Source organism: Psammomys obesus, unplaced genomic scaffold (genome assembly GCF_907164565.1).
Source record: "Psammomys obesus unplaced genomic scaffold, mPsaObe1.curated_primary_1811, whole genome shotgun sequence".
Taxonomy (NCBI): domain Eukaryota; kingdom Metazoa; phylum Chordata; class Mammalia; order Rodentia; family Muridae; genus Psammomys; species Psammomys obesus.
Window position 1 is genome coordinate 1 of NW_026594137.1, and position 12,217 is coordinate 12,217.

Consider the following 12,217-nt stretch of genomic DNA (forward strand, 5'->3'; position numbering starts at 1 on the left):
AAAAAATAACAGCTAGCCTCCTTAGGAGAACTGTTTTTTTTTTTTTTTAAGACATGAAATATTGTGCTTTTAGTTTCTGTTTTAATCTCTCTAGCTGCTTGTTTTATAATAAGAAGCATTACTGGTTATTTAATACCAACTTGTCAGGCTTGAGAACACACATCTAAATAAATTATAAAGATTGAATAGGTTGTACTTACTGACTTACAGGAAGAAATATATTCCATATAACAACAAGTAATGAAAAAGAAGCATGCATGGAGATAACCTAGAACCCCTGCACAGATGTAGCCCATGGCTGTTTAGTGTCCAAGTGGGTTACATAGTAATGGGAAGAGGGATTGTCTCTGATATAATCTGATTGGCCTGCTCTTTGATCACCTCCCCCTGAGGGAGGAGCAGCCTTACCAAGCCACAGAAGATGACAATGCAGCCACTTCTGATGAGATCTGATAGATTAAAATCAGAAGGAAGGAGAGGAGGACCTCCCCTATCAGTGGACTTGGGGAGGGGCATGCGTGAAGAAGGGGGAGGGAAGGTAGGATTGGGAGGGGAGGAGGGAGTGGCTTATGGGGGGATACAAAGTGAATAAATTGTAATTAATAAAATAAAAATTAAAAAAAAAGAAAAAGAAGCCATGAATTATAAAAAAGAGCAAGGGGAGGTATTTGGGCAGGATAGAAAATGGAGCAATGACATCATTATATTATTACCTCATAAAGATGTTTTAAAGCCCTAGAACCAGAAATGCCAACAACTGCAATATCCAAATACTTCAGGGGTTCTCTCAAATGCTGAGATGTATAAACTTTTAAGCAATGATCCTGAGGACCATACACACACTGCCAGCTATGTAGTGGGGTAAACTAGTGAATCACACTTATCTCAAGTAGAAATAGACAATACCAATTCTCATCCAAAGTGGAACTCTTGACTATAAGGAGTGTTATTAAACTGAGATACTGATCGATCTTTTAAGTTACATGGTTGACTCTCTTTCTTCAGTTTTGAGCAAGATAAAACATAAAGTACTATGATGGTGATTAACTTCCATTCACTGCTCAGAAGAGATGGTTATGAAACATGAGGTTGCTACGTTAATTAAGCGAACATTTGTTGAAAATCTGTAAGGTCAGTCATGCTGTTGTTGTAGACATGTTTCCTTGCACTCTGCAGAAGGTTGATCTCGCATATACAGGAATTTAAAGTGCTTAAAACTATTTCACCATCGTTTAAAAACTGTTGAAGTCTCTGGTCACAAGAAGATATGAATAGAAAAGATACATCTTTAAAATTTCTTCTTTGTATTTCTCATACCGGTCAGAGATAAAGGCCATTAGAGGTGCAAATCTTCAAACCCTTTGAAAATGCTACCTCTTGGCATCCATTTTTCTTTAAACTTAGTACTTAGAATAGAACATGTTAGTCTTAAATATTTTTTATTTTTCACAAGTGTATGAATCTCTTTTTAAAATCTCCTCAGAGGACCAAATCAGAGATAAACCCTGAGATAAATCATAAATTCACATGAGCGCATTAAGACAAAACCACTCAGTACTGCACTGGGCTTTCTCTTAATTCCTTATCTGCTTAAATGGGATTCAAATTATTTCGTTGAGTTATACAACAGAACAGTCTAAATACTGATGTCGGTTGATGATAATGTTACATTTGTTGGTCACTTAAACTACTTCACAGGATTCCCAACACTTCATCCTTATAAAACTCCAGCAGAATAAAGGCTATAATTGCCCCTCATTTGGAAAGGAGGAAGCATCTAAATGGTTTCTATGGCATCACAGTGCCTAGGCAGGAATAGATCTTGTCTCTTGAAAGCAATGATCAACCATATAGAAAGTTAGCACACAGGAAATTTTCTCAAAATTTGAGAAAAACGAGGAATGAGAGCTAGTTACAGTAGCCTCTACCAACCTTGCTGGATCCCAGATTCTGGTCATGTCACTTTGTTGTTCTTTCTTCCTGCCTGCCTTTCTACTGTTCTCCTTTTTTTCATCCACCTTCCATTTTTTTGTTCTTTTCTCCTTCCTTTTCATTTCTTTCTTTCTTTTATTTTCTTTCATTCTTTTCTTCCTTTTTCCTTTCTTGTCTTTCTTTTTAATTTATTCTTCTCTCATACATAAATTCCCCCACTTCCTAGTTTCCCTGCCACTCTTTCCAGGACCACCTCCACATCCATTCTCTCACAGGTCCACCCCTCATTTTCCCTTCAGAAAAGAGCAGGCCTCTCAGGGATACTAAACGGACATGGGGGGAAAAAGTTACAATAAGACTAGGCACAAACCAACCTCATATCAAGGTCACACAAGACAACCCAATAGGAAAAAAAGGTCCCAAGAACAGGAAATAGAGTCAGACACACTCCCACTCCTACTGATAGGAGTGCTACAAGAACACCAAGCTATAAAATCATAACATATGGGCTAGGACCAGCTCAAACCTGAACAGCCTCTCTTCTTGTCACTTCAGTGTTGGTGAGCCCTTGTGAGCCTCGTTTAGTTGGTTCTGTGGGACATGTTCTTGTTGTATCCTAGACCTAACCCTCTCCCCTGCTCTTATAATCCATCCGCCCCTCTTTTATTGGGCTCCCTGAACTTCACCTAATGTTTGGCTGGGAGTCTGCATCTGCTCCTATCAGTTCCTGCCTGAAGCCTCTCTGGTGATAGCTGGACTAGGATTTAGTTTAAGAGTTTAGTAGTGTATTATTGGGAATCTTTCATTGACTTTTTTTTTTCTAGCAGTGTTTCTACCCTAAGTAGGTGGGCTATCCAGGTTCTCACTTATTTCTTTCTATTACACTTCTGCAAGGATTGATCTAAAGTCACTTTTATTTTGTATTTTGTAGAACTTGGAAAATAAGATGATGTTAAGCAGAGGTTAAGTACATACTTCTTCCATTTTTCTCTCTCTCTCCCCTCTCCCTCCCTCCCCCCCTCCCTCCCTCCCTCCCTCCCTCCCTCCCTCCCTCCCTCCCTTTCTTTTCCTGGACCAATGGTTAGAAAAATGCATTTCCTGGGAAAAGACAAATAGGAAAGTGCCCTTTCTTTTCTTTTTATCTTTCATTTCTGTGTCAGTATTGGAAACAAGTTAGGAATGGAGCAGGACCACTATATGGGATAAGATGGTTCCTTAATGACTGCTTAGGGTCGAAAGATGTCAGCTACTGACATACAGGCTGTAATATGAGCTAAGAATATTATGAAACCACTGAGCCACTGGGAACTTAAAGGTGCTTGTTAAGCAGTAAGGCTCTCTCTCTCTCTCTCTTTCTCTCTCTCTCTTTTGTACAATTTTGTATGTTTGGACTGGTTATATATGCATATATGAGTACGTGTGTGCAGACTTGAGTTTGTGTGTGTGTATGTGTGTGTGTGTGTGTGTTGGGGGGAGTTGTCATCATTCTCAAATGCTATTTCTTGAGACAGGAATTTCCACTGAAATGGGAACTCCCAATTTGGCTCATCTGGTTAGGTAGTAAGCTCCATATTTAGAGTGACAGCTGGTAAACTCCAGGGATTGACCTTTTCCTTCCTTCCCACCACTGGAACTGCATATACATACCACCATACCTTGTTTTTTAGGTAGGTGCTAGGAATTCAGATTTAGGGACAGCTCAACTACCTCTTCTTCCTTTTTGATTCATTTTTATTCCCCTGAGAATTTAATTGCCCACCAGCCTAAAGGGCAGGTGGTTTCATTCCTAACAAAGGTTGGCAAGGGTCTTCACAGATGTAAATAAGATTCTTAAATGAGAAAAAGATAATCACCTGAAGCAAGAGGTTGACTTTGTGGAACTGCTAGCAAGGACTAATCCCCCAGCAACAGCTCAGGCGGGGACTACTTCTGATCAGACTTTTAAAGGTCAGAGGTGGCAGACTGTGAATCTGGAGATAGTAATAAAATTAGGGAGTTTCAAACAGCACCCTGTATGGCCACCAGTTGGAGGAAAGGAGAGGTAGAGTTGATGATGAACTTTATCTTTTCTAGAACTTAGCTCAATTTTTTTTTTTTTTTTTTTTTTTGGCAAGTAGGTGTGTATGATTGCTTCCTCTAGGGAATGTGTGCACCAGGCAGATATGTGGTTGTCCGCTCATCATCCTAAGTAAGACAGGCTGTAAAGATTTTTCACCGACAACCAAAGCAATTTGTGGGGCCAGCACTTTGACTAGCCAGCTTCTTTTTCCATTGCTTTATCATCTCCAGGTGAATGACCAGTTGATGATCATTAGCTTTGTGTGCACTGTCTTCAGCTTCTTCTTCAGTAGGAAAAGCTATTCCTACCACAATCTCATTGACATCTGCAACTATTACTCATTGGTCCTTGGAAGTGCTTTGGGATTGGATTCCTGAAGGGGAAAGAAAGAGAAAGAAACCTCAAATGTTTCAAATTACTCTGGGAGGGAAATTCCTGGCTTTTTGTGTGTTTCCAGTAAGAACTGATGTTTGAGATAATTTCTAGAAAAAGAAAAGAGTTTGTAAAACTCATAAAAGAGACTAACATGTGCATAATTATGTGAGAAAAGCTAAAACAACACTTTACACTTGGTCAGCATAAAAGAAATAACTTGCCAGTTTCCTTTACTGATAACACCTGTATGTCTTGAATAATATGTATGTGCATTTTTCATTCAAAGTCTTTTACACAGTATAATTCCTGTGTATAAGGAAATAAAAATCTAGCTTTTCTAAATACGTATTTTTTTATATAACATTAAGTAGAACTGACTTAAAAACACATGTGGTCAATCACAATAGATAGATTGTTCTGACATAAGTCCTATTCAGATAGCAGAGAAAATGAATCTGACTTCTTTCATGAATGAAGCAAATTCTTTGCTGAGGAAAAAAAAATCTCTACAGGAAAAGTCTCAAGAATTTTGTCTTTGCAAGGGAGGAAGAGCAAATGGCACAAGCTCTTCTATTTATGTGAGCTCTGAACAGGGTCTTGTATCACCCATCGGTGTGTTCAAGAGGGGATAATGAGTTGGGGTGAGTGTGTCAGCATACACATGCATGCTAACATTTATTAAGTGTGTTTGTTTTGTGTAAAATTTCGGGACTGCACGACTAATGCAGACATACATCTAATGACTTGTATGTCTGCATTGTGGAATAGAAGGGATGGCAAGATTGGAAAATAAGGAAAGAAAGATTATTCAGCAGCAGATTTTCAAAACACCCTCTACAGACTTAGGGCTTATGTCGGTGCTATAATAGTGAATATGAATACACACACATATGAATATATATTCCTTGCCTTACAGCCATAGTCTAACTGTGGCTTTGAACTGGAACTTCTCTTAGAATGCCACAAATCACCGTGACACAGGAAGAAGAAGATCACTTCACATCATATAAAATGAAGCCATACACGAAGATGTTTCCATTGCCAGCATCCATGTTCCCTGCACAGAGGGAGAGAGTTCCAAATACAGCAAGGCCTGGGGTAGGAGTCTTGATGTGGGGAAGCAAAGCAGAGTTGAGAGGCTGTGATTCTTCCACTTGGGAGGTAAAAAGCAGGTGTTTGGCTGGAGGGGAATATTTTACTGTCAGGTATTTCCTCAATCTTACCATTAAAACCATAGTTTGGGGTAGAAGTGAGGATTTGACACTTTAGCAAATGGAAATTTGAGAAAACACTTCTTACCAGGGCTCCAAAATCCTGTGGAGTATAGCCACACTGGAAACAGTGTGGAGCACCTGTAAGTGATATTCTCTTTCTTCCCCTCTGTATTTGTGTTTTCCAGGTTGCCTTCCAAATACTCATTGATCTTCTTGGCTCCATCTTTGAACTGTGAATTCTTTGCAAACATTAATCGTGGCTTGTTCACCTTCACATGTCCCCAGAGAGTCTCACAAAGCCCTTTACACCTTGACATGTATTTTCTTAAGCTGTGTAGGTTTTAAGAGGTGTTGTGGATTGAACGTAATTATGAGTTAGGAGATTTCAGTTTGGGGAGAGTCGGTCACTAGTAGGCTTTTTCTCCACAGGCAAGGCTGGTAGATGGTAGATGCCTTACAAAGTCCCCAGGATAATTTTGAACATGTGCTGTTCTGCAGCCCAAAATCTTTCTTTGAGAAAAATGTAAGGTTTCTATACCTGTGACTTTGGATCATGTATTCAATAAATGAATTAAAAATAAATTTTATTGCCTCTGTATTTACAAAATAGCTGTTAGAGCAATAAAGTAATAAATGGCTCTATGTAAACACGGGGGGGCAGTATATTTTGCCTTCTGATGCAATAAAGACTGTTACTTTCACGTATTGAAAATTATTACTGTGAGTTAACAGTAGGTCATTTCTGTTATGGAACATCTCGGCTTGTACCACTTCACTGGTGCAAATAGTAATCAATAACAAATTAACTTTCTATAGTGTACAGCAGCTTCTATGGAAAATAATTATATAACCAAGGGAAAATCTCCTTCAATAAGAATTTACTCCTTGTATCTCAAGCTCTATTTGCCCCTTTCCCTCTGACAAGTATTTTCAATAGATACATACTGTTTTATGCTCACATTTTGAAACAGATCTGCTCTTAGCACATTTCCAAACATTTGGTTAATTTTTCTGAAATCTAATGTCATTCATTTATCAGAGTTGAAGGTATGAAATGAAATTCACATTGAGTCCTGTTAGGAGTGCAGCTTTTTTATTTTATTTTATTTTTTTATTTTTTTTGAGATAACAAAGGCTTCAATGAGAACAAAGTCTTTGGGAAATGCTTTAAACTGCATAAGGAACCTGACCAGCACAAAAGAAAACAATTTCAGTTAATAGCCTTAGCCCAGTGTCACCTAAAATACCTGTTTTGTAAATGAGTCATTGAGACACAAATGATAAGTAGGTTTAAATGTTTTAAATAAAAGTTGTTGTGTTTGATGCCAAATACAGGACTTTTTTTTTTTTTTCTGAAAGTAACATAAAAGAAATAAATTTCCTATCTTAGTTATTTACCAGTCATTTGTCACAAAACACTGTGATCAGGACAAAAAAAAAATGTTTTTTTTAGCTAGTTTAATTGGACTTACAGTTTTAGAGGACGTGAGTCCATGATGGCAGGAACAGCTGAGAGCTTACATCTTGATTCCAACATTGGAAGCAGAGAAAACTTCACACACACCCTACACTTTGTTAGAGATGCACCTCCTCTAACAAAGCCACACCTCCTCAACCTTCTCAAATAGTTCCACCAACTAGAGACCTCACATATGAACTAATGGAGGCCATTCTCATTCTAACCACTAGGGTGACTATGATCATCATAAAGCTGAAGACTACTGGGAGACAGAGATTTGCTGGTACCTCCATTCTCTGCCTCTAATGCCTGTCTGTTGCCTTGTGTTCCTGAGGACTCCACAATGTTATAACACATACAGGAGTGATGGGCATCACAGCTTAGTGATTCTTTTGTTTTAATTTTAATAATTTTAAAAAGTAAAATATAATTACATCATTTTCCCCTTCCCTTTTCTCTCTCCAACTCCTCCCGTGTACAACACACACACACACACACACACACACTCACACATACACACACACACACCTTGTTTATTCGCAGTTTCATGCCCTCTTTTACTTTAACCGTTTTTTGCCTTCCTCAGTCTTGGGCCTCAAGGTACCTTCCCTGAGAATGGATCCTTCAAGAGACCTGCAAGCATCCCTGGTCCCCTCTAAAGCCGTGAACTCAGAAAGGGTGGAAATGTGTAAATCATATGGCTTGTGTTTGGGGACTAGCAGTGGACCTGCTACACATGGGCTTGCTGTGAGATGTCTCTGTGTTTTCTTTTTACCTTCTTAGAATTGATAATTAGAGGAAACAAAGGAAGGAGAATCTGGGTAGCAGGGGCCATGCCACCTGCCTACTAATAAGCACCAATATACCTCCCTTAAAGTATTCTTCCATCCTAATAGGGACTTTTTAAAATGGGCAGCGGGTGAAGCTGGCAATGAGCGGCTTACTTAAGAGAGACATAGTAATGAAACAAAAGAGTGTTTGCTATTTAATTACATTTTAATAAGAAAGTGTGAGCACAAAATTCAAAAGTCTGAGAGGGGGTGTGGAATTTCCTTCAAGAGTTAACTCTTTCCTACCCTGACATTCTACAGCCAAAAAAGTTCCAGTGGCCGGAATAAGTGACAGATTGTGGGCACTGACCAACTATGCGCTGTAGAAAGCTGGGAGCACCGCCATTTATACACAAAGCCAAGGACTTCCCAGGCCGCAGCCGGCCCTGTCGGGGTCACCGCAGTGCTGCCTGCCCAGAGACGCGCCAGGAAGCACCCGTGGCTGCCTGGCTGCTCAGCTGGTGGCCGGGTGAAGTTAGTCACTCCTAGCCCGAAGTCACCAAGTTTGGAGCTTGAACAGGCTAGGAAAGGAGAAGGCTGGAAACCAGCTGCCGGGACCTTCTGGAGGGAGCCAGGGAAAAGAGAGCCGCGCTCCGGGAAGCAGCCCTGGCCAGTGGATGGAGTTACGGGGTCTACGAGGCGAGAGCGCACTGGCAGGCAAAATGAGGCAAGAACTTCATATCCCCCCGCGCAAGGGAAAGAGGCAGGGAGAGACTTTAAAAACACACTGAAACACCCCTTCAGGAGATGAGGTAAGCCGAGGTTAGCCAACCCAGATTGGTTGTGAAATATCACACAGACCCGGAGTTGCTGTGGCTTTAAATGAGGCCAAGGAATTTTTCTTGTTTTCCTGCCCAAATACTTTTTCTCTCTCAAGCTCCCTCTCACCCTCGTTCCCTCCTTTGTCCCTCCTTCCACCTTGATAGCTCCTGGTCCCTTCCTCCTTCGCGGTCTCCCTTTCCTCGATCACCCTCCTCCTCTCCCCGCGCCCTCCCCCATCGGATTAGGCGCGGACCGGGAAGGGTGGGAGTGGTGGGGGAAGCTCTCCCTTTAAGAGGCAGCGTGCAGTGACGAATTGTTGAAATTGCCATTGCAGGATGGCACGCCGCTATAAATTCATTGTCCCACCTCCTCGCATCTTCACAGCGCCTGAGCCGCTCTCCGCGCCCACAGCAGCCGACTGGGGATGACCGCGGGCAGGAGGACGCGGCAGCCGAAAGGACCCAGACGCGCAGCGTCGCCGGCTCGCGGCAGGCCGTCTCCTGCCTTCTGATTTTAAACATTTTAGGGCTTTTTACCCCCCGTCTCTTTTCCCCCTGCCTTCTGGTTCCAACAGAGCCGAGGAAGCCCACCAAATAAGAAAGGAAGTGGGTCAGAGCTTGGACGCTCCGCAGCCGGCGAGCCCCGGGCTTCGAGGGGGCGGGAGCAGACGCGCACCAGTTGCCGGCGGGGAGCGCGGTCGCCCTCCTGATTCTCTCTTCTCGTTTGTTTAGATCTGTTTGTGCAAAGATCTTGTCTGCATTGGGCTTCTCTCCCTTTTTGTATTTGGTAGCTCTCCACCTCCTGGCTTTTGTTTTTTTTCCTCCCCCCAACCCTTCCCTTTTAAAATTCTTCTTCCTCGGTCTCTTGGAGCACAATTTCAAACGTTTTCCAAACCAACAAAGAAAAGTTCGCACGCTGGCACCGCGGCCAGGACAGGCTGGCGCTCGGCTGTGGCTTCCCCCTACCCTTCCCTGGACACTTGACTCAACCTTGCACGCAAGTGTGTAGGGTGCGGGTGGGTGGGTGGGTGGGAGGGTGAGACCCCCACCCCCGCCCCTGAAACTTCCATAGCAAATAGCAAGCATCCAGCTAGACGCAACCGCGCAGCCCCTCCCGGCGGGCAGCGCACTATGCGGTTCAAGTGGGCGTCCCTGCTGCTGCTACTGCTGTGCGTGTCCTGCCTGTCCCTGGCCACTGACAGCCCGGCGGCGGCACCTGCCCAGGATAAAACCAGGCAGCCTCGGACTGCTGCAACAGCCTCCCAGCCCGGCCAGCGGCAGTGGGAGGAGGCGCAGGAGCGGGGCCGTCCGCAGCCACTGGCCAGGCAGCGTAGGAGCAGCGGGCTGGTGCAGAATATAGACCAGCTCTACTCTGGCGGTGGCAAGGTGGGCTACCTTGTCTACGCGGGCGGCCGGAGGTTCCTGCTGGACCTGGAGAGGGATGACACAGTGGGTGCTGCTGGTGGCATCGTTACTGCAGGAGGGCCGAGCGCATCCCCTAGCCACCGGGGTCGCTGCTTCTACAGGGGCACTGTGGACGGCAGCCCTCGATCCCTCGCTGTGTTTGACCTCTGTGGGGGTCTCGACGGCTTCTTTGCAGTCAAGCACGCACGCTACACTCTGAAGCCGCTCCTGCGTGGGTCCTGGACAGAGGCAGAGGCTGGACGAGTTTACGGGGATGGGTCTTCGCGCACCCTGCACGTCTACTCCCGGGAGGGCTTCAGCTTCGAGACTCTGCCACCACGCGCCAGTTGCGAGACGCCAGCGTCCCCATCTGGACCCCAAGATCGCCCCTCGGTGCACAGTAGTACTAGGCGACGCTCAGTGCTTGCCCCACAGCTCCAGGAGCAGTCAGCTTTCTCAGGAGTTGGGGACTCAGGAACTGAGACGTGGTGGAGGCGGAGGCGCCGGTCCATCTCCAGGGCCCGCCAGGTGGAGCTCCTTTTGGTGGCTGACTCCTCCATGGCGAGGATGTATGGTCGGGGCCTGCAGCATTACCTGCTAACCCTGGCCTCCATCGCCAACCGGCTGTACAGTCACGCTAGTATCGAGAACCATATCCGCCTGGCCGTGGTGAAAGTAGTGGTGCTGGCCGATAAGGACAAGAGTCTGGAGGTGAGCAAGAATGCGGCAACGACCCTCAAGAACTTTTGCAAATGGCAGCACCAACACAACCAGCTAGGCGATGACCATGAGGAGCATTATGATGCAGCCATCCTATTCACCCGAGAGGTAGGTGCGGCGGGTAGGTGTCCAGCTGTGGAATGCAGAGGCAGGTGGATGGACAGGTCTTGCTGGTGTCTCTGCTTCTCCCAACAAACAGCTCACCATTCATTATAAATTTGCCTAACTGTATCTTGCAGGACCCTCAGCCTCCAGCTCCACTCAGTAGTTCCAATTAGCCTCTGCAGTAACTCCTGCTTTAGGTGAGGAGACCTGCTCAGGAAATTAGCATTCAATAATGTTAGATGTCATGCAGCTAGACAGAGCAGTGTGGTGTATAAGCAAGATAAGTAGGCATGTTCGTGCTGTGGGAAGCTATCCATTAAGTGGCAAAAGGGAAAGGTAGGATTGCCTTTGAAATAATGTTCTCCACTTCCCAGTGAAGACAAAAACACTGCTTTGTCCAACTTCATGGGAAGGACTTGAAAGTTGGCAGCTGCTTTTATCTGCTTGATGATGTCCCTTGTAAATGTCCTTATACGAACCCTTCTGCAACGCTAGCCCTTTCCAAAGGACTCCTTTTCTAACGCGGCTTCCAAATGGGCTTCTGACGTGTCCACCTTGGAATCTGAGTTCCTGAGAAGGAAGGAATGTAGGAGGGCCAGGAGGATGAAGAAGCCCAATCAGCGGTGAGGACGCTCCCCCCCTCCAACCACCACCGCAGGGTCCTTTAACAAGGCCTTCTACCAGCACATCACAAGCCCAGCCCTCCAACCCAGCTGCCAAACAAGGGTCAAATCCAGTTGGAGGTTTGGTTTTGGATGGATATGTTTCTGAAGGTCTGGGCAGAGCTTCAGGATGTGGGGAAGAATGTGTTCCAAGGACTTCCCCACGTTAAGGGAGATGGTTACAGAGAAGGAAAGGGATGGATCATTATAAGCCCAGACATTCTGGGAGGAACAAATCTATTTACACAGTTACCAGACCACCGTGCTAGTGTGACATTTCAGACAAAAAGTCTTGCTGATGGTTGGGAGCCTCAGAGTTCACAATGCTGCCTTGGTTGGCAGTATTTTCCCCTTATTACCTTTTCTTATCTATCTTCCTAGCATCCCTGATTCCCAACTACTCCCTGTTCTACTGTGTGTGTGTGTGTGTGTGTGTGTGTGTTCTATAGATTATTTCAGCATCTATATGCATGTGTATACAAGATTGTCACGGCTATGACACACCTAGAAGTCAGCATTTTAAGTACCTTTCACATGCCTGGCTGTCACAGTCCTGTCCCCCATCTCTTCCTCAGTTTTCCGTGGATCTTGGGGTGAGTGAGCTGTACCCCACATGCAAGTTGAGCACTCAGTTGTCCGTCATATTCTTAGCATTTTCATTTAAGCTTTGCCCATTGCCAAAATAGAGTTCTCTGC

General features: G+C 44.4%; 1 protein-coding gene across 1 annotated transcript; it reads left to right on the forward strand.

Moving 5' to 3' along the window:
* Positions 1–9,751: 9,751 nt before the first annotated feature.
* Positions 9,752–11,482, forward strand: LOC129684686 (A disintegrin and metalloproteinase with thrombospondin motifs 5-like; the record flags this gene model as incomplete). Its single annotated transcript, XM_055617894.1, has 2 exons — positions 9,752–10,862; positions 11,355–11,482. Coding segments are annotated over exons 1-2 (1,229 nt in total), but the record flags the coding sequence as incomplete, so codon positions are not given.
* Positions 11,483–12,217: the final 735 nt, after the last annotated feature.